Consider the following 22810-nt stretch of genomic DNA (forward strand, 5'->3'; position numbering starts at 1 on the left):
CAGGAGCCACACAATCTCTATCACATCACACTCATTATCCACACTGAAAGCTCCCACCCAGCCAAACAAGGAATCTACAAATGTGAAGTTATGCTTCATCTGAGAATGTGCGGAAGAGGGGACACACAGAGCACAAGAGCTGGAAGTGGGAGGAGAACCAGGGTACCGACTTCTCACATGGCCATAGCATGTAGAAACTTGCAGCAGCTGTGCTTGCTTCCATAGGATCAGCATGAGACTGAACCCCAAAACATTCAGTCTGTCACCAGAGAGGTGCTCATGGGGCCCAGCCCTGCCCAGGGGAGCTAATGGCAGATGAGGGCTTCGGAAGGAAGGAAGTCATTGTCTTCAGGGTGTAGCCAACTAATGGCTTTTCAATGATCCTATGGATAGCTCTACCCCAAGCCCACATGGGCAGCCCTCAACTAGGTTAAGCCTCGTGAGCTATAAACAGGACAGACCAAAATGAAGAGACATGAACTTGAGGTGGGGACTTGGTGAAGGGAGGAGGTCTGGTGAGGGTGGGAGGGGGAAAGAGAGTGTGACGGAATATGACCAGATGGTAAAACCTTAAAATGATACATTTAAAAAGAAAAGACTTGTCTAACTCAGTGTTGACTTCTTCTCTAGTGAAAATACCAACTCCTTGCCCTTTCTTACACATTCATTTTCAAAACGACTGCAACGTCCATGACTTCAATGCCTCGTGTTTTTATCCTTGGGCGTGGGAGTCCAGGGGATGAGCACAAGAATAAATGTGACAGATGCACTGTTGGTCCCTGCTGCCAGGTGCCAGTAGAATATTTCCTATCGCTCCTATTTGCTGAAAGCAGCTGGACTGGGCACAGGAGGGGGTGTGTCCGGTGTGATGGACCGCAGTCTGCAGATGAGTGAAGCATGGAACCCACAGCCTGAGCACCAGCCAGGAACGGTGAGGAGAGGTGCTTCCAGGACAGATGGGTATGAGTGTTTGCCTTCATGTATATGCTGTGTACCCCATGTGTGTGTGAAGCCTTCAGAGGCCAGAAGAGGGTGTTGGAACTCCTAGACCTCAAGTTACAGCCGTCTGGGAGCTGTTAGGTGGGTGCAGGGAGTTGAACCTGGGTCCTCTGGAGGAATAGACAGTGCTCTTAACCTCTGCGTCAACTCTCCAGCCCTTTTGTAATATTCCTTATGAATGAAGATGTAGGCATTTTACAGCCTCAAATTAAGCCAATGAGTTTCTGGTTTTAAAACAATTAACATAATCTTAGGTTGAAATAAAAATTCAACCCACCACTTCTTAATTTTATATTTTTCAAGTTTATAAAGTAATGGTTTAGCTGTCTCCATAAACATCAAGTGTGGGTCTCTGGCAATCAGAGAGATGAGATAAATCTGTTTCAAACTTATTATTTCATCATTTAGCTAAGACATGATGACTTTCACTATTTTATAAATAGGTTTGTTCACTGTCATGTGCAGTTAAATTTATAACCTTAATATGACGGTTAGCTAACAGTATTCTCAGTTAAATATAAACTAGTAAGTGTAAAACAACTTCATAACTCACTTTAAAAATACATATTCCAACAAATTTAACTATGTAGTTAACTTGTAGATACTCATCATGTCAGCAAGGTCTCTGCCTAGAATGAGGTCTGGCTATGAGCATACCATGATTATTTCTTAAATAGCTGTGTGTGACAGTTGTACAGCAGCCAGTATTATTTTGGGGGAGGTAAGACAGCTGTCTATACCTGCAGCGTCTTATTTGTGGAGCCCTGCTTGCAAACAGCAGTGTGAAACCGTATTGTAGGCTTGTCATTTAGAAACTAAATAAATTACAAGAGCAACTGAGATAGCTTTTTAAGAAGTACATGATCATGCTACTTAGATCGGAAGCATGTTTTGTCATCTTTGGTACAATGGCATTCATATTTTAATTTGCATTTGTTTAATAAACTTTTAATTGTGTAAAGCCCATAGAAACTATTTGGGGATTTTGTTTGTTCAGAAATAAACATGAGTTTTACAATGTTGAAGAAAATTAAATTTTATGATTAATTAGAGAGGGACTACTAATTTTTTCTTCATCCAAAACCCTGAAATAATGAAGCAATTAAGATAATCATAAGAAAGATAGTGATGGTGTGTTAGCATGAAGCAAGCTAATGGCCTGTGACTGGAAGAGCCATGAACAACCAGCTTCCTGTCTCGGTCTAATCCATGGTAAGATGCTGGTTTGAAGTAAATAGTCTAGAGAGTCATCCCGGGTGAGGGAGGGCAAAAGGCCTGCAAGGTGGAGTACATCGCCATGGCTTCACCTTTCAGAAGGGCTGTGTGGAAAGGCTGGCTCATTAGATGCACAACACCTAGAGCCATAGATGCACAATACAACACCTAGAACTTTAGACACACAACACCTAGAGCCATAGATGCACAATACAACACCTAGAACTTTAGACACACAACACCTAGAGCCATAGATGCACAATACAACACCTAGAACTTTAGACACACAACACCTAGAGCCATAGATGCACAATACAACACCTAGAACTTTAGACACACAACACCTAGAGCCATAGATGCACAATACAACACCTAGAACTTTAGACACACAACACCTAGAGCCATAGATGCACAATACAACACCTAGAACTTTAGACACACAACACCTAGAGCCATAGATGCACAATACAACACCTAGAACTTTAGACGCGCAACACCTAGAGCCATAGATGCACAATATAACACCTAGAACTTTAGACGCGCAACACCTAGAGCCATAGATGCACAATATAACACCTAGAACTTTAGACACACAACACCTAGAGCCATAGATGCACAATACAGCACCTAGAACTTTAGATACGCAGCACCTAGAGCCAGAACTGCTTATTAGCATAACATGCCATGTGAACCAGTAACTCACAAGCAACGAATGTTGGCACAAAACTACATGGTAAGTAAATCAATGGGACAAAATAGTCCACAACATCAGAGAGAGCCATCATACCCATAAAGAGAGAATTAAAATATTCAACAAATACTGCTGAAAAAAATGAGATGGCATTTCCAAGAATAAAATAACAGGATCAAATCTCACCTTAGAAATTCAAAGTATTTCCAGCTGAATTTAAGGAAATTTGAATTCCTGCCTGGAATTCAAAACATAAAACAAAACAAAACAAAACAAACAAACAAAAAAAAACCAAAAACCTAGGATAAAATATATTTCAGGCAATAGGATGAGAATGATTCTCAAGCACAAGAACAATATAATGACTTGTTAAAAGCAATAGTTACATGTTATTATAAAAAGCTAATATTTAAAAAAAAAACAAAGTGAGATCTTGCCATGTTGCCTAAGTTAGTTAGCCTCGCACTTGTGATTTCCCTGCCTCAGTCTCCCAAGAAGTTGGGATCATAGTCATGTGTCATTCCTCAGAGAGTAACAGTGTCAAGTGAATTCACACCAGGAGGGTGTGAGGCTGGGGAAGCAGCCGTCAGACTAGGCAAAGGATGAAGTGCCAAAGGCTGCACCAGAATTAAGACTGTTACTAGTCTTGGACCTGACACAACTGGTTCATCAGCGGCCTTGACAAAGGAAGACCAGTTAAACTTGGTACTGATAAAAAGAAACCACAGGTTGGGGTGGGCAGTTTCCATGTCAGAAGTGGTCCCTACTCCCCATGTTGTGGAACGCACAAGGAGACCGTGCTGCCTGTCTACTACATCTGAGCAGAGGGTCTAGGTCCACATCACACATAGATTTTCAAGTTGATAAGGATGAGATATGATACATATTGATTTACATTCATAATTTTAGATGCACCAAGATAGGAAAATGTTTTCTTCAAGGTTGCCAAATATAAATAGCCAAGACACTAGAAATGTAACACTTATATGATTCCTGATTGTTTCGTGGTTCTTCTTGCTGTAGATAGTTCATTGTATATAAGTGCAATAATATAAATATATGTAAAAAGGAAAAATAATAAAAAAGAAAAATATCAAAAAATAAAAAATGAAAAGAAGAAGAAGAAGAAGAAGAAGAAGAAGAAGAAGAAGAAGAAGAAGAAGAAGAAGAAGAAACCACATACTTTTAAATACAGGACATCAGGAAGGGTCCGGACACTGTATCCATTGGAAGGATGGGACACTGTATTCTTTGGAAGGATGGGGACACTGTATTCTTTGGAAGGATAAGGGACACTGTATTCATTTGGCTCCTAAACATAGAGCCTAGAGTCTATGAAAATTACAAGTCCTTAAAAATGCATTTATAACTTTAAATTAAGATATTGGCATTAAAATGTAAAACTAGTGATTGGCAAACATCTAGCACATAAAATGCTATATTCTCATTTCATTGCTCATTAGATATAATAATAACATAACATTAATAGTATCTGAAAACAATTTCACATTTTCACTTTTAAGAATTCTCAAGAATGCATAATATCTGTAAAATGTATAGCAATGGGTAAGTTCAGTGATTTATTTTAGAACTAATCTTTCAAAATAAAGATTGCACAAACACTGAAAATAATCCTGGGGTTCCTATTGAGTAATATCCACATATTAATATGATTCACTGTGTAGGACAGTCTTGGGAAACAGTGCCTGGAACCCAGGAAAGTCTTAAAGCAGCTCTGATTAGGGGGATACATTCAAAGGAGGCCTTTGTAACCTAAAACCAGAGAGAAGGTGGACCACAGATGACCAGGAAAGGCAGGAGATAACTAAGTTGAGTCAATGGCTATTTAAATGTATTTTTTCAAATTTACAACAGCAAATAAACATATGTATATAAATATATAATAGTAACTGGAGAAAGTGCATGCCAAATATGGCAAAAATATAACACTTAGGTGGAAGATTTTAATGTCATAAAGGATACTTGTTTTAGAAATTCTTTGCTTTTTTGTAATTGTGTCCAAGCTCCAAGGAGAAACAAACAAAACAAAAACTAGAAAACCAAGACCACCACCACCACCAACAAAAACCCCAACAGGATTAAACCACAAACTATTAATTGCTGTATTCTTTAATTAAAGCCATTGAGCATCAAACAAGTAGTCAGCCCGATGAAACCAAAAATGTTTCACGGTTTTTTATTTGTGTGTGTCATTTACCATTTGAAACCCAATCGTTTGACAGGCATTAGGAAAGCCCCAGGGCATTTAGAGAAGCACATTGGCTATTTCTGTATGTGTGGGCATGAAGTTTCTATTTATAAATCACATTTACAGAGGGTCATAAACTAGCCAGAGATATTCATAGCATGAATAGTTGAGACTTACAACAGACAGTGAAAATGCAACAACAACAACAACAAAACCCCAGGAGAAATAAAAAGCGGGTTTAGGAAGACTGGCTTCAAACAGGAGTCTAGTCTTGATAACCATTTTACACTCTAAAATACTATTGAGAACAACAAAGAACAGTTGTGTGAATGAGCTACAACTATGCACATTTAGTTCACTAGAAACTTAAGCCTAGGCATTTTGGGGACAAAAACCTCAATAACTTAAAATACAAGCACAATAACCCCCAAGCATCAAATGACACCAACTGACACCGTAGCACAGGCGCCATTTTAACCTCTCACCTTCAATTCTCATCCCATTTGGTGTCCTCCAGTGGGGCTCTAGCTTGACATTTTTCTTTTTCATAAATATTTTACTGAATTTATCTATTTATCTGGGTGTAGGGGGGCGGTCAGAGGGCACCCTGGCAGTTGGCTCTCTCTCTCTCTCTCCATGTTGGGATGGATGTCAGCTGGAGTTAAGCACCCTTCCTGCTTCATGCACACTCTCAGACTGACACTTTTGGAATTACAGACCTGAAGGGACTGCCCATTGTTTTCAAATACAAGTTCAGATTCCTTAAGTTAGTATTCAATCCTATTACTTACGTTTCCTAGTCTAGATCGTTCTAATTGTAGTCTTACTGTTATGATGAATCTTAGCTTCCATGACCTCAACTATACTGTTTTTCTTTTCAGCTGTGCTGTATTTTCATCTTGTCTACACACTAACTTCATCCATCATTTAAAGTTTCATTTAAACTCTATCATTACTCAGATCCTTTTCCCATATGCTCTGTATATTTGGGAAAAGAATGAATACTTAAGATGTTTGTATAAATAGTCTCTTTATAGTCAGTCATTGTATGTAATTAGTGAAAGTCTAGAGAACAAATTTAAAAAGTTAAAATTGCAATTTAAAAACATTATTTTTCAGTTAAGACTAGATTTATAGACAACTTGAGCAAAGGGAAGAATTACCATGGCTCCACTACTTTTAATGCCTTGGAATGGGGTATATTTCTTACCATCGGAGAACCAATATTGGAATACATGTTGCTAGTTTGTTGTCCTGTGAAATTCCATGAATTTTGACAAATGCATAATAAAATGTATCTGCTGCTTCAGTTTTTTTTATAATAGTCCACTGATTAAAAATTCCACACTTGACATCAATGCTCATGTAAGGTTTTTTTGTTTTGTTTTGTTTTTCTATGTGCGGCTTAATAGCTGAGTTCTAAAAACACTAAATAACTTTCCAGTGTACGTATATAGCACAGTTGGGCTATTCGTTCCACTCTTGAAAGTAAAGCTGCTTTAAACATCCATGTTCAGATTTCTGTGTGAACATATCTTCTACTCAGTAGGATAAGTGCCTTGGCACAAAGCATCTGTGTGTTCAGTTCCTAGGAAACCACTCAAGTGTCTTCCAAGTTGGCTGCACTTTGAGTTCCCCCTACCCAGGAGAAGTCTGGGCTGTGAGGCATCTTCCCCCTGGGCAGGAGGTGCCGGGCTTTGTCACGCTAATAGCTGAGGGAGGGACCTCACCACTGTTTTCATTCTTTAGTGTCAGAACATGCCACCTTTTCCTTTCCTCTGCTCTTTTGTTACCATTTCTTCAGATAGTTTATCTACTTTTAATGATTTTTATTATCGTATTTTAAAGTTCTTTTAGAGATACTAGATATAATTTTGCAAATGTATTTATGTCATAAAATTTATTGTCGAATTAAATCTATACCTTTAAATATAATATAAATATTCAGTCAGTAAGATGATCTTGACAGAATATTCTAGAAGATCATTATTTAGCATTAGAATTGTTTTTATTTGGTTGGTTTTGGTTTTAGTTCTTAGTTTTAATGTGTGCAAGAAGGTATACTCGATTAAAGACAAAATTAAATGTTCTGATTAGCCTAATCATCAAACCACTTTTTCATCTTCAAAATGTGTATTATCCTATCTATATTTATATGTGCTCCCTTCAAAACCTTTCAGTATAATGCTTAAAAACATCTTAGGAAATAAGTAGTACTACACTGGAATTGGACAGGCCTCCATGTAGTTATTGGAAATAATTTTGAAAAGGGAAGTTAAAGTACTCTAACTCATAAAGCTACTGACAATAAAAACAGAGAGCTAGTATCAATATTGAGTGCAAAATTAAGGGAACACTTGTAATTCTGTCAGGAGATTTTTGGGAAATTTTGTTTAAGTATAGAAATTTATCCCAAGGTTCTCCACCTCTGATTCTAAGTGTGACACAAGACTAAACAGGCAAAAACAAAACAAACAAACAAACAAAAAACAAACAAACAAAACAACAACAACAATAAGTCTAGATAAATCCAAAAACAGTAGAATTCTGGAAATAGAAAAGCCATTAGTGAGTGTGCCTGGTGTAAGCTAGACCCCCTGGGTAATGAACCAGTGCTACTGTTGAAGATGTTTGCACTAGGCTAATGGGTGATGTACATTAGATATTGTCTTAATTTTTATGTTTCAATTTCTCTTTCTCTCTCTCTCTCTCTCTCTCTCTCTCTCTCTCTCTCTCTCTCTCTCTGTCTCTCTCTCTCTCTCAGGTTTTGAGGTTTTTTTTTTTTTTTTTTTTTTTTTTTAGTTTTTTGTTTCTGTTTTGGGTTTTTTTTGGTTTTGGTTTTGGTTTTTCGAGACACGGTTTGTGGCCTTGGCTGTCCTAGACTTGCTTTGTAGACCTCAAACTCACAGAGATCTGCCTGCCTCTTCCTGCCCAAGTGCTGGGATTACAGGCATGCGCCACTGTGCCCAGCTTCCTTCAGCTTTTGAACTCTTTAGTTATGCTAATTAGTTATGGTGCGTCTATGTAATGTAGTGTGCTTCACCTCACTGGGGATAAATGAGTTCACTTGTCAACAGAAATACAGATTCGCCCTCTGATTCCAACTGGTCATGGATGTTGCACCTCAGGCTTTGTATCAGCACTCTCCTCTCTCAGGAAATACAATATTGGATTAATGGATTTTGGAAAAAAGAATAATGGTGTATATGTTTCACAGTGGTAGGGTCTTTAGAACCCAAATTTAATACATTCTTAAGTAGATTTGTGCAAGTGTGTCACAGTAATTGCTTTCTAGAGTATTCTTCATGGCAGCAGTGCCAGTCTAACCCCACAGGACTCTGCTGATTGGGTTGTTTCTCTTAGCACCTTCCTTAGAGAAAACAAGGTTGTTGCATAAGAGCCCCGAAAAATGCTTCTCTGACGATGGCTAGGCAAGGCTCGCTCTGATTGTCTGCATCACATATAATAATAGAAAATATTTAGCTAACATTGTAAAGTGCCTATTTTATAAAATAAATTCCACAAAGATTAAAAAAATATGAAAACATACAAATTTATATTAACAGGATGTCTATAATTAAAATCGGAGTAATCTCTGTGCATTAAACACAGTTTAAAACAATCATTTTTTTAAGGACAGTAGATTCTACTTGCCATAATTTGTGATTGCTTTAGTTGTAATTTTAAAGATACTCATTTCAGTAAAGTCAAGACCTATTCTATCAGTAATAATTTTTAAGATAAAATACAGCCAAACAGAAGAGCGACACTGTTAGGTGGCCCCTTCCTTTCGTTGCATTATCCCACATCTTCTGGGTGTCTCCTTTTGCCACCCAGCAGCTGTCAGGCTTCCCTGTGTAGCAGTACCCTCACCAGCGAAGGGAACGTGGCCAGGATGCTTGCCCCACAGTGTGCAATCACTCAGCAAATGTTAGCTATACTGTCATTATGGTAGATTAAAAGTGCCGTTCTAGTGGATAAGTCTGAATATGTAACTATTTCTTTGTATGCAGATATCCTTTTCTAGGCAACAAGAGGTCATCAGTTTGCATTTCTGTGTTTAAGGATTACTCTGGTGTTTGTGTCCATTGGGGAAGTAGGTCTCAAGATTAGTGAATAACTGATATATGTTTCTGTGGTTCCTTGCAGACATCATGGAAATCAGGACCGTGGCAGTTGGAATTGTGGCAATCAAAGGGGTGGAAAGTGAATACTATCTTGCAATGAACAAAGAAGGAAAACTCTATGCAAAGGTATTAAAAATTGATAACAGAGTTATTATTCAAAACTATTTTTTGTCAAAGTATCTGCTTTTCTGAAAACTGGAATTAATTTTGTTCCACTGGTACAAGCTGAGTATTCAATTAAAATTTTTTTCCTTCTGGTTTTGCATTCTTTCAAGACAGGGTTTCTCTGTGTAGCCTTGGCTGTCCTGGATTCACTTTGTAGCCAAGGCTGGCCTTAAACTCACAGAGATTCGCCTGCCTCTGCCTCCCCGAATACAGGGATGTACCCAGCCAATGGAAACATTCTTTATGCCAGCACCAAGGCAAAATATTTTCTGTGTGACCCTAGTTTGCTTAAGCTACCGGGATGTTAGGTTTTTCATCTGAAAGTTGACTTGGAATGACTGATCTCTATGGATCTTTCCAACTCTAAACTCCCTTGTGCACTTTAGATACTTGGAACCTAAAATTTCCATCAGTGAGTATTAAAGCTCTGTTTGTTAGAATTCACCCATTTGTACATTGTTGGCTCTGTTTCTTAATAATTAAACTTTATTATACAACCCAATTAGCTTACACAAGAAGGAAAAAAGGTTAAAGGGACAAAAGAGTGAACCTTCCGGGTCCTTAGGTGTCTCTCTGACCAGCGTGCTGGTCCAGCCAATCCGCTGCTCCCCACGCTCTCTCCCCCAGACTCAACTTGTTGTTCTATCCTCCCCAACTGCCTGAGTCACGTGGGAAGGGCCATCTCCTTCTCCTGGTGAGGGTCAATTAGAAAGACAATAGTCCAGGTGGGGTTCCCAGGTCTGCTTCCTGAATTCCAGACCCAGGATGGCTCCACTCAGTCTGTCACAAGGTATTCATGGGGTGCCCTAAGGGTAAAGCCCGCCAAGACTGCTCCCACCTGTGACAAAGCTTAAGCTTTCCCACAGTACATTGCTGACATGAAAATTCTTGGGAACAAATTTGAAGTGTTCTTTTTATTTCTCAACATCAGTCTCACAATCATGAGCTTTGAACATTGTTTCCACTTTATTATGATGTGAAATATGTGAGAAAGTTCATCCCACTGCAGTAAAGCAGAAGTCATTTTGTTTTGTATTCTTATAGCTCTGCATAACGCCTATGCAAGCAAGCTACAGACAAAATAGAGGCTTAATCAAATGAACACTTGGCTGCATGGATGACCAAACTAAGTAACGCTACTTTTGTTACAATTGAGGGCAACATAGTAGAAAATGAAGTTTATTATATAGTCCCTTGTCTGCAGGAAGTAAAGGCTACCCACTTTATACTAAACTTCTGGTGGATGGGAAAATAGAGTGATTTGGGGATTCTATCATTAAAGAGTAGAAATGTACTGTCCAAAGAGACACAACTAAATCTGTATTGTATTATCTTTTGCTAAACTTAAGATGCTTTTGACCTATGGCAATACTAAACCCACTAAACTGTATCAGCTATGCTCAGTTTGAGGCTTAAAATAAGTCACATATGTTTTACCTCTACAAACCATCACCTGCTTGCTGTTAGCCTGAGCCACTCCAGAACTCGTTTTAATAATTGTGCTTGGTTTTTTGCTTGTTTTTATCAGAAAGAATGCAACGAGGATTGCAACTTCAAAGAACTGATTCTGGAAAACCATTATAACACTTATGCGTCAGCTAAATGGACTCACAGTGGAGGGGAAATGTTCGTTGCCTTAAATCAAAAGGGGCTTCCTGTCAAAGGGAAGAAAACGAAGAAAGAGCAGAAAACAGCCCACTTTCTTCCTATGGCGATAACCTAATCATACACGGTGTTTGAGAAAACAGTTTCATTCAGCAGGGAGATTTCTTTCCAGTGGACTTTTTTCTTCTTTCTTTTTCCTTACTCTCTGTCTCTCTTCTAAAGTAACCAAGAAAGGCTGGAAAACTACTGAAAAAACTGATCAAGCTGGACTTGCGCATTTTTGTTTATTTTAAAAGACTGCATTAAAGAAAGATTTGAAGAATATACACACAAATCAGATTTAGTAACTAAAAGTTGTAAAAAGTTGTAAAAGTGGTTGTACAATCATGTTAGTGACATGATGTTCTTCTTAAATTAATTTACCCTTAAGAGTATGTTAGATTTGACTATCTGATATTGAATATTTAATATCACTATCTGCTTATAGAATGGCTGCTATAACAATAATAACGATAATGCAGATGACGTTACACAAGGTATGTCAGACCTAAAGGCTGCTGGGATAGTTTGTCATGTGGTCAAGCCCACATAAACTGTAAACAATGACCAGTGTTTGAAAGCTTTCCAGTAAGAACTATAATTCACTTCAGGTCCATTCAGGAAAAAAAAAATGAATGGTCTCAACTTTTTATTATAAAATGGAATCTACAGGTGGTTTTGCAAAATTACAGGCTTGGAACATACCTATACTGATTAACATGAAAAAAAATTTCCTAATGCCACTCAAATTGAAAAAGTATTGTCAACAGGATGTCTTAAAAATCTGTAAATAAAATAACAACAACGATGATAATATTGTATTTCATCTCACCACAAAATAACATTTTATAATCCCTAAAAATAAAAATCAGAAATCTTCAAGTTTTTTTCCAAGTAACATAATCTATCTTTTGTATAATTCACATTTGGGGACACGACTTTTAGTAATGCTCTTCCCACAAATATCATCTTCCCCCCACCCCTGTGGTTACAGCATTAAACGCTACTTTAAGTTGTATTTGAACTTTATTGTTTTGTTATTTAAGTTTATGTTATTTATAAAGAAAAAACCTTAAGAAGCTGTATCTGTTTCATATGCTTTTAATTTCAAGGGAACAACAGAACTGTCTGGCTGCACTACAGATTTCTCCTCCCCTGATGACTGACATCAAGTCTAGCACAGCACTTGGCCAGCAAGTGCTGGATGGCAGACAAAAATGACAGCCTGCAGCCAGCTTATGCTAGATGTCTTACAGCAAACGATACAAATATGTGGGAAAGATTTTACACAACACTCTTGCCAATGAATTTGGATCATATATGTAAAAGAAATCAAAGGATTTTAGTGAGAATACATTTTGATGCACAACAATAAAGCATAGTTTAAAAGTAGGTATATTTAAAGTTAGGAATTTGATAATCTTTAGAAATTTCTCCTATGCAAAAAGGTGCCAACACCAAGTGGCAAGGGTACAACTCCAGTGGAGGTTGTAGTCAGGCTATGGGGCCCCACATATCTTCAGGCTTCTGGTAAGGCTACAGAAAACAGGCTTAACAGACAGATGAGTCTTGTATTTCTGGCATATAAGATGACCCCAAAATTTAACTAACTTTTCCAGTTAAAATATAGAGTTTTCAGCCCCAGTCTCCTGCACAGGGTGTGCATTGGAAAACAGGTAGTCTTATATGGCAAGTATACTCCAATCTCTATATTTTAACTGGAAAAGTTAATTTTAAAGTTGAGGGTCATCTTATACTCCAGAAAATGTGGTACTTACAACATAGTTCTGCCACCAGCAGATGCTTACAAAACTTTATGTATGCTAACCAAGGGAAAGGCAGCATTTATTTAAATTGTTGGTATATTAATGTGATATCAAGTTCAAAGTGCTTTTCATTAAATTTTTTATATTACATAAAACACTATTTGGTAATATGTTTTTAGGTAAAAGTTATATGGTAAAGCTCTCGTCAACTAAAATAACAAAATCACTTGACTTTCCTGTTGTTTGCCCAGGTGTCCAGGCTACTGTAAGGTAGGAAGTGTTGCCCTTCAACACAGACACTGTAGGAGATGTCATGAGGGAAAATTCTGTATTAGCATCCAATTCAAGCATATTTGTAGTCTAGCTTCCTAGCCCAGGCTCCTGTAACTGGAGTCTCATAACCATACCAAGGGCAGAAGAAGAAGATTGTGTTTTTCATAGTTGTTTCATAGGTGCCTGCTGAATGCTAGTCCACAATCAACACACACACACACACACACACACACAGAGGAATCCATTCAATGAATATTTTCCAAGGAAAAGATAGAATGTAGTGACCATTCTGGAATTTTTGTCTCTTTAAAAAACACAGAAACATTGTAAGAATGTGTTTGATTTTATTTAAACTCAGGTGTGGGGATATAGGGCTACTTTGGAGGTTCCACAGCAGCTGATTGGCATTTGCCTTATGCTCTAGCAGAGCCATGGTCTCGCCAGCTGCAGATAGTTTCTGTGATTGTGTGACATTTTGAATTCTGGGAGCTTTTCAGAGGGTATATAAATGCTTGGGCCCTATTAGGTGGGTTTGCTGTTTGTTGGTCATTTGTGGGGGTTGGTTGTGGTTTATTAGTAGTAGTCATGCTCAAAGAAGAAACAAGAAGAAAGAAATTAGATTCAAGGAGCTGTCTCTGTCTCTGTCTCTCTGTCTCTCTGTCTGTCTCTCTGTCTCTGTCTCTGTCTCTGTCTCTGTCTCTCTCTCTCTCTCTCTCTCTCTCTCTCTCTCTCTCTCTCTCTCTCTCTCTTTGTCTCTTTCCCCCCCCCTCTATCTTTCTTTCTCTCCTATCTAGTGATAGGGGTAAAACTGGGGGGAGGGGCAGTGAGGAGTAAAGGGTGGGAAAAAGAAAAACCCACAAAATAGCAAAGACAAGCTACAGTTGGAATGCAATTATTTTTACTTAAAGTTTAAAAATTCAGAATAAGCGTAATCATGCAGAAGCTTAAACACACATAGATGGTGGCTATAGTTACTATTAAAGTAGTTACCATGAAACAACTATTAGAATACTAGACTTGAATTAGACAGAACTAATATTGAGTGGCAAAATCATTATTAGTCGTATAAGTCATTGTACATCTGCCCACAAACACTTACTTTAAAAAAAAAGGCTTCTCATTGTTATTTTTAAATTGTGTACCTGTGTGTATGTGTGTGTGTCTTCATAGGTATGCACACATGAGTAAGGGCTCCCATGGAGCTCAGAAGAGGTACCAGGAACTGACTTGGGTACTTTGCCAGAGCAGTGTGCACTCTTAACTGATGAGCCATCCTGCCTGCTCCAGCACTTATTTTTAATTATAGGTTTTGCTCTATTTGAAAATGTTTTAACATGTAAGTTTAAGGTTATTCTGCTTATTCTACCACATTCAACAAAGCTCAGCATTCACTGACAGTGACTTATTCCATCAGCCCATATGCTCCCATCTGTTCTCAAAATTTGAAGAATTTATCAAGAAGATTTATTTTTCTCTTGAATAGACACTAGACAGGAAGTAAATAACAAATTCCTACTATCTTACCAACACTGTGATTTCTTAGGTGATTACTCTCATGAGAAGGTAGCTCTTGTTTTCCCATTTGCTTCCTGACTGTAACAGTCCTATTTCCCAAATCACCATCCTGAGCTTTCTGAAAGTCTATGGCATTATATGAACAGTAATTATTCCTTTATCTGTCTGTAGGCAGCTTTGCATTAGTTATTGTGGTGTTTAACATGAAAATTTCTAAAACAACAGTTCTTCCTGACTTCAAGCCTTCATTAAAGTTATAATCAAAGGAAGCCACTGATCTCAGTACTCAGTCCTGAGGGAAACGCAGCACCATCCTTCACTGGCTGAGGCTGTAAACATCAACTCCTCACTTCATAGCACTGTTCCTCAAAAGAAGTTTATTTCCTACAAAACAGTGGCTCAGAGAATAAAAGCCCCTGAATGGAAGCCATAGTTTTAAGAAACAATCTCCAATGTGATGTCACTTCCGTACATACACAAGGGGAGGCGTTACCTCAGCAGTACACACCAGAAGGGAGGCCATTGTAAAGTACCACTCCAATCCATAATTAGACAACCATTTAAGGCTTTACCACAAACCCATGTGCTCTAAGGCCTAATAAGACAATTCAAGGTGTTCATAGAGAAACAGGTAAAGTAGGAATATTTTCTGTGACAAATTGGTCCTTCCACAGGAAAACCAGAGGTTTGGATCACATCTGGCTTTGTTCGACTGTATTGTGCTTTCTTAGGTCTAACACGGCAGGAAGCTGACAATGTCACCTGACCTCCACATAAGACATTATCATGTCTTGAGTCTTAACCTGAAAATAATTCTTCTCTTAACTTCACTACCTTGAGAGAATGAGATTGCGGATGTCAGCTGACTTTCCTTTGAAACATAAAGGGTTTTGTCCTAGAGAGCAGAAGCAAGCACTCAGAGTTGTCCATGACCATCTAAGCCAGTGGTTCTCAATCTGTGGCTCACAACTCCTTTGCAGACAAATGACCCTTTCACAGGGGTCATCTAAGACCATTGGAAAACATAGATATTTACATGAAGATTCATAACAGCAGTAAAATTACAGTCATGAAGTAGTAACGAAAATGACTTTACGGTTGGAGGTCAGCACAGCACGAGGAACTGCATTAAAAAGTCGCAGCGTTGGGGAGGCTGCGAACCACTGCTCTAAGCAAAATAGAACATGCAGGGTGCACATTAGAGTCGCCTCCAGGAATTACTTTTCCTTTCTGAAATAATGAGGCACAGGCTCCATCCCAGGTCAGCTCTATCAGTGGACCCTGGATCAGGTATATGACATGTCATTTTTATATTCCCCAGTAATTTTAATGCTCTTGCTGCAGTTGAGAACTAACAAGACAAGTGGAGAAACTAAAACCAAGCTCCTTTCTAATCTAGTCCCGGCTCATTGTCTCATTTTTAAGCACAATGGAGAATCTTATTCCTTCCCCACCCAGGTTTCCCCTCATGTTTCTATTTGCAGTTAGCATTAGACAGAACACAAACATGAGAAAGAGCTGTCATCATGTTGACAAGGAAATGATTACAGAATATAAGGAGCACAAAAGTCCATTATTAACAGAACATGCATTAGATATAATAAAATCTCTGTTCAAATTTGGGATCATTTCACACGGAGTCCAGCCATGAGTTGCACGGAGGCCAGCAGAGTGACAGTGAAACAAAGGTAACTGGGTAGACACTTCGCTGTTGGTTAGGCAGGACAAGGCAAGAGGCAAAACACTGTAAATCCAGAAGTATAGTTCAGATTGCTGAGCAGATATTATCAAGTTCATTAAATTACCAAAAACAGGTTGGGTCTTTTGGGACTCCTGAACCCAAATGGCTGCTGTTTCCAAGATTGGGGAAGTCTAGGACTATTGTTTTACACAGTTTATCTTTCCCCCCTAAGGCCCCCAAGATTGGGAAAGTCTAGGACTACTGTTTTACACGTAGTTTATCTTTTCCCCCTCTAAGATCCCCAAGATTAGGGAAGTCTAGGACTATTGTTTTACACGTAGTTTATCTATCCCCCTCTGAGACCCCCAAGAATAGGGAAGTCTAGGACTATTGTTTTACACATAGTTTATCTTTTCCCCCTAAGACCCCCAAGATTGGGGAAGTCTAGGACTACTGTTTTACACGTAGTTTATCTTTTCCCCTCTGAGACCCCCAAGATTGGGGAAGTCTAGGACTACTGTTTTACATGTAGTTTATTTTCCCCTCTCTGAGACCCCCAAGCCTCACATATTTGTTTGTGTAATGGGGGCCTGAACAGTTTTTGTCATTCTCCCTTTTTCTTCCATTTTCTTTGTTCTTTCATCTGATTGGAATATTCAAAGGAGTTTTCTTAAATCCAGACTTTTTTTTCTGCTTTAGAGTGCTGTCAGGTCTCTCAGCTGTACTTTCATTTGACTTGTTAAGTTCTTCAGTTCCAAGGTTTCTGTTTGGTTCTTTCCCACACCAAATCCTTGGAGACCATCTCATTCCACTCAGCAGTACTTTTCCTATTTAATTCACTCTCTGTAGCTGCTCATGTTTCACTGCCTTTTCTTTGAGCCATCCCTTCACTATCTTAGCAGGCACTTTATCGATTTCCTCTGCTTTGAGACTAGTCTCCAGAACGTTCTTATGCTCAAGCACAGGACACATCGTATCACTTACTTTTCCATATGAGCAGATGAGTAATATGTTGGAAATGTGTCTGAGAAAGGTCTTTCTAGGCATTTCGCCATGACTACATAATCTTACCCTCCCCTGTGCAAAGGTCAGTGTCACACATCTATCATTTACACCTGGATTTTAAAAGTACATTTCCAAACAAGTGCAGCAGCCAGACAGTCTGTCCTCTGATTGGATGCTGTCAGCAACTGTCAGAGAGCAGGCAGCACTTCTTTCTGCCCCAGGGCACACTGACAGAGTTCACTGGGGAAAGCAAGCAGTTGGAGCTATTGCTTGAGGATGCTGTCTGCCTCAAAGAATGTCTCTTAGGCCCAGAAGTTCATTTTTATAGGCTCTCATTAAACCGTCTGACACTTGCCAGCTCCCCCTCTCCTCGGTGTTCTTCTGTATCACTGTGTTGCTGGACAACAGGGATTATTACAATTTTACTTCAAATTCCATTGGCTAGTAGTGTTCATTGTTAAGTGTTGATGTGTTTTATAAACCACGTATTGTATTTACCACGGAATTCCCTATTAATTTATCCAGTGTTTATATTTCCCCATAATGAAAAGAGAAAAGTGTTGACTTCATGGTATTGAATCTCCAATCACTTCTACTCATTCACCTTAAAAATAATAGTAAAAAAATTAATTTGAAGCCAGGCGCCATGGTGCATTCCTTTAATCCTAGCACTTGGGAGGCAGAGGCAGGTGGATCTCCATGACTTTGAGGCCAGCCTGGTCTACAAAGCAAGACTAGGAAAGCCAAGACTACACAGAAAAACCCTGTCTCAAAAAAACAAAAACAAAATAATAATCATTTGAGTCTGAAAGATAGCTCAGTGGTTAAAAGCACTTGCTGCTCTTGCAGCAGACCTGGGTTTGGTTACAAGCACCCATATTGGGAGGCTCACAACCTTCTGAGAGTAGTTCCAGGAGATGTGACGTCCTCTTCAGACCTATATAGGCATGGTGGAGCATGATTTCAATTCCAGCACGCAGGAAGCAAAAGACCTCTGAGTTTAAAAAACACAATGCTATATGCAGCTAGCCACAAGATGACAGGGCTACAAATTAAAGCCCTGTCTCAAAAATATTTTTAAAATTTCCTTTTAGGGTACTGGAGAGATGGATTGTTGCTTAAGAGCACTATCTGTTCTTCTAGAGAATTCAAGTTCTACCACCCACACTGGGCCTCACAACTGTTTATAACTCCAGTTTTAGGGCCTCTGAGGGCACCAAGCCTTAGACATGCATGCAAACAAAAAACCCACTAATGCACATAAGATAAAAACAAACTATAAAAATGTTCATTTTTTTCTTTTAGCAGAGATTTGCTTACCATGGTCTAATAGCATTGTAAATTATTTTCTGCATATCTATTTGTTGTCTACATTGATATAGACTGACTTTATGATCTGAGAGTAATGGCAGACATGATTTTAAATATTTTTATGTTCATGTTATTTTAAAAACTTAAGCCGTATTTTAAAATTATATATGTAATATATAGTTACATATATTATATATATAAAATGTATCTTAATAAAATCCACAATCCTGTTCCCTCCCCACACCCTGTACCCCAAGTGTTCCCCTTCTAGCCTCACATGCCCTTTGTCCTCTCTGTTTAAATGCCCACTGAGTCCATGTAGTTCTGCCTGTGAGTGAATGGGTCTGGAATGTTCTGCTGAAGCGTGGGCAGTCTCTCCAAGGGCACATCCCTGGAGAAAAGTGACACTGCCTTCTCCAGAAGCCGTCAGCTGCCAATATCCCTTCAGAGCCCCCCACTATTGATGCTGGGGTTCTGTATGGCTTGATCTCATGCACGTCTTGGGCATGCAGCCACCATCAGTTCATGAATGCAATCCCATTTCCTATCAGACATCTACTCTCTCTGCCATCTTAGAATCATTCCTGATGATTTCTGAGTCTCAGGGGGAGAGGTATGCCACAGATGCTTCATTTAGAACTGAGCCTGCCACCTTCTCTTTCTCTCTGCAAGCTGACTGGTTGTGGGGCCCTGTATTAATCCCTAGCTATTGCAAAACGAATATGCAAGGTGATAAACATAGCTATTCCTGGCCTATCTTCTCTCAGGTAAATATTTGTTAAGGATCAGAAAGTGAGCTGGGTGCAATGACAGACATCTGTAATCTCAGCACTCAGGAGGCAGAGGCAGGCAGATCTCTGTGAGTTTGAGGCCAGCCTGGTCTACAAGGCATGTCCAGGACAGCCAAGGCTACACAGAGAAACCATGTCTTGAAAACAAACAAACAAAAGACTCAGAAAGTGAATGCTATTAAAAAAAAACATATTATACCTGAAATCTGTGAAATAGAATAAACATTAAAAATGTTGATAGAAAATTAACTATGTGATGGGAATGCACGCAGTTGGTTCTGACACATTTCTTAAACCTCCAGTGGCAGAACTTATGTGGAAAAGCCAAAGCTGTGTAGAAATGCAAGGGAACATCCAGCTCCTTATTGAAAGGTACTTTGTCATTACAGCAATTACCTGGTAGAATGGCAAGTTCTTGCCAGAGCTAAAGATACACACACACACACACACACACACCTATTTTTTTTATGTGTGCCTTGACTTCTAGCTTTTAGGGTCCTTTCCGGTTTATGTGTGGCATTCTAGAAAACTCATTAAAGGTTATCAATAGCAAAACAAGCAATTTCCTATAACTACTAATAGGAATCACGTTCCATGATATTTATACAGCGTAGAGTAGGAAGCCATGTCTCTATCTGTGATCAATTACTTCCAAATGTATAGATCTGAAAAGCTGTAGTGAACTAGTTAAATAATTGTAGCATCACAAATTAGCCAAAGAATAGACTCTTCAAGAGAAAGCCAATAGGTCAGCCTGTTCTGCCTGGCAGATCTGAAGGAAAACACTGGAAGGTAGGTCTCTCCATATGTGCTGAAGCCAATCGAAGAGCCTTCACTCAGCTCCAGCTGGTCAGAAGTGAACCCTGTATATCAAGACTGTGCTTGGCACTGCAGCCATAGTATGAATAGGAGAGAAATTAATTTGCCTTAAAGAGTTCATTAGCTGAGAATGGTTAATGAGTTTTGATTTTTGTATAGTAGCTTTGGACACCAAGTTCAAGAAACAGGAGAAAATACAAATATATATCAAAGTATATTGATATTTAAATTTTCCTATAAGTGGACTATTTAATAAATGAATCATTTTGAAGAGAAAAGGTGGAGAAATAGTCATATTCCTTATCACAAAATAAATTTCAAATGGATTTAGTAAGTCAGTCAAATATAGAAGCAAGAAAGCATTAGGAAGAAACATAGTATTTTGCTAATCTTATTTTAAGTCTTGACAAATCGCAACAAGACTTAAACTCTAAAAGATGTATGGTTTAAATGTACTAAATAAAAATGTTAAGCTTCTCTGTTGCAAGACACATTGCTATCTAGCTAGCCACAGAACCTAAACTAAGACACAATAAAAACTGACAAAACATTGTCACAGTAGGTGAGCAGGGTGAAGCCTTGACACACCACAATGGCAGCAATTTACAAGTCCAATGATAGTCTAGGGCCTTGCCATATCAAAGTGTTAGAGAGCCGGACTAGTAACTGGCCTACCATACATGGCTGTGCTACCTTCTCCCGCCTAACCCATCACATTTGCTTACTGGACACTATGCGCTCCTGGCTGGCCGTAATCCTCCTCTTCATCGACCTCGCTGGCCCACGCTTACTGCCATGTATGGTGTGTGTGCACAGTTCTGTCAGTCTCCAGTGGGTCCAAAAGCCACTCGGAGGTTTTAGACCTGTTAATATAGTATATATATTAGCCAATTAGATTCGTATTAACAAAGTAGAAATTTCTACATCTCTCTAGATACAGCTACCAGGCTTTTTAAAAAATTATTAGTTGCCACTGTATAAAATATATAGATGTTTTGCATTTCATTTGCTGAGTGTTCTTGACAGATTGCCTCTGTTTTGAAATATTAGGTATTAATAGAAAGTTTGTTGTACAGTAAGGACAACAGGTAGTTGATTAAAGCATGGTTGATTATTTTTCATCTCTCTCAAGAGAAAGATGCCATACTATAGAGGGCCACACCAGGTTGGCCAGGACTGAGTAACATCAAAGGTACCGCAACAGCCTTGCTACATTTTTTTTAAAGGCGGAAATCATTAAACCATTCCAGCAGGTTTCAGGCTCAAAGTTCACTCCAGTTGCTTGGCTCCTAGGATGTCAATCATCTGGGGTAAGAATTCAGTAAAGGAGAGGGTAGTTGTGGCCTTGGCTCTAGATTGGTCAGTTTGTATTTAATAATTATACCTATATAATTTACTATATCTAGAAAGAGTCTGACCCCAAGAAGGGCATTAAACTCTAAAATGTAAAAGACACAATCCATGAATAATACAGTCTAGTGGTAAACTACCTTTCTGTGAGATAAACTGTCTGGTGTGTGTGTGTGTGTGCGTGTGTGTGCGTGTGTGTGTGTGTTTGTGTGTGCATATATGTGTGTATGTGTATGTGTGTGTGTATGTGTATGTATGTGTGTGTGCACGCGTGTGTGTGTGTGCGTGTGTGTGTGTGTGTGTGTGTGTGTGTGTGTGTGTGTGTGTAATGTAGAGAGAAATAATGTATTGGTTCTCCCCCAAAGCTACCAGATGTGCTCTGACCTGAACATCTTTCACTAGATTTAATGTACATCCATTTTGCTGGGAGTTCCTTTCTCCATTATTTTGAAAACTACCTCTCTCACATGTTAAAGCCTTTGCTTTTTGAATTTCTTTTCATCTTCTTTAGTTTATTTCATGTTTTGTTGAGTATTAGTTCAATAGCTTCACAAGAAAAAGTTGAATTCAAAGTAACTTTCTAAAAAGGATTTGCACATCTTAAAACATGCCTGGCCTTCATACTCACCTCACTTGACAGTTTGTTTGGGTGTAAGTTATGCACAATTTCCCCTCAGAGCTGCTAAGTCCTTACTTTCTTCTATCCTGGCTGTCAGAGCTGCTGGATGGAGGCTTAGTAGCATTCTGTCTTCCCACCTCTCTGTTCTCTGGGAGTTCTGATCATTTTCTTTTTGTTTTCAAGGTGCTCAGACTTCACAGAAAAATCTGTGTTACTTTAAAAAAATTCCTTGTCCTAATGTCTTCCAAACTGGACAATCAAGTCTTTTAAAATATGAGATTTCTAAAATATACTTATCTTTTCCCTGGATTTTTTGTTATTCTTTTTTTGTATGTAATACAGAGAACTGAAATCTAAAGATTCTTAGAGGAGGTGAAGGCTCAGTTTCTGCCATATGAAGATAGGTGTTAGATCATGGGGTTATTTCAGCTCCTCCTCCTCCCTCTCCTCCTCCTCCTCTTCTTCGTCCTCCTCCCTTCTCCTTCCTTCTTCCTCCTTCTTCTTTTTTTCTTCCTTCCTCTTTTTCCTCCCTCTTTTTCTTTCTCTTATCCTTTTTCTCCTCCTCCTCCTTTTTTGAGAATATTCGTCAAAGGCCAGCAATTACCCCAGAACTACTGTATGTGCTCTACC

At 38.8% G+C, this 22810-nt stretch overlaps 3 protein-coding genes across 3 annotated transcripts in view; 1 reads left to right on the plus strand and 2 right to left on the minus strand.

Moving 5' to 3' along the window:
- The window catches only part of Cops2 (COP9 signalosome subunit 2), a 257228-nt gene extending 255350 nt beyond the window's left edge, over positions 1-1878 (minus strand). The window contains exon 1 of the mRNA XM_051144546.1: positions 1875-1878. The gene's annotated coding sequence lies outside the window, so the exon portion shown is untranslated. The remainder of the gene's footprint in view (positions 1-1874) is intronic.
- Positions 1-12466, plus strand: part of Fgf7 (fibroblast growth factor 7) — a 50527-nt gene extending 38061 nt beyond the window's left edge. Inside the window, exons 3-4 of the mRNA XM_051144545.1 lie at positions 9264-9367; positions 10935-12466. Of these exons, the coding sequence (XP_051000502.1) occupies positions 9264-9367; positions 10935-11129 (299 nt within the window). The 3' untranslated portion in view covers positions 11130-12466. The remainder of the gene's footprint in view (positions 1-9263; positions 9368-10934) is intronic.
- The window catches only part of Fam227b (family with sequence similarity 227 member B), a 151276-nt gene that overhangs the window by 87179 nt on the left and 41287 nt on the right, over positions 1-22810 (minus strand). The window contains exon 10 of the mRNA XM_051144910.1: positions 20937-21074. Within this exon, the coding sequence (XP_051000867.1) occupies positions 20937-21074 (138 nt within the window). The remainder of the gene's footprint in view (positions 1-20936; positions 21075-22810) is intronic.

The sequence above is a fragment of the Acomys russatus genome, chromosome 4, assembly GCF_903995435.1.
Source record: "Acomys russatus chromosome 4, mAcoRus1.1, whole genome shotgun sequence".
In the NCBI taxonomy this organism is placed as follows: domain Eukaryota; kingdom Metazoa; phylum Chordata; class Mammalia; order Rodentia; family Muridae; genus Acomys; species Acomys russatus.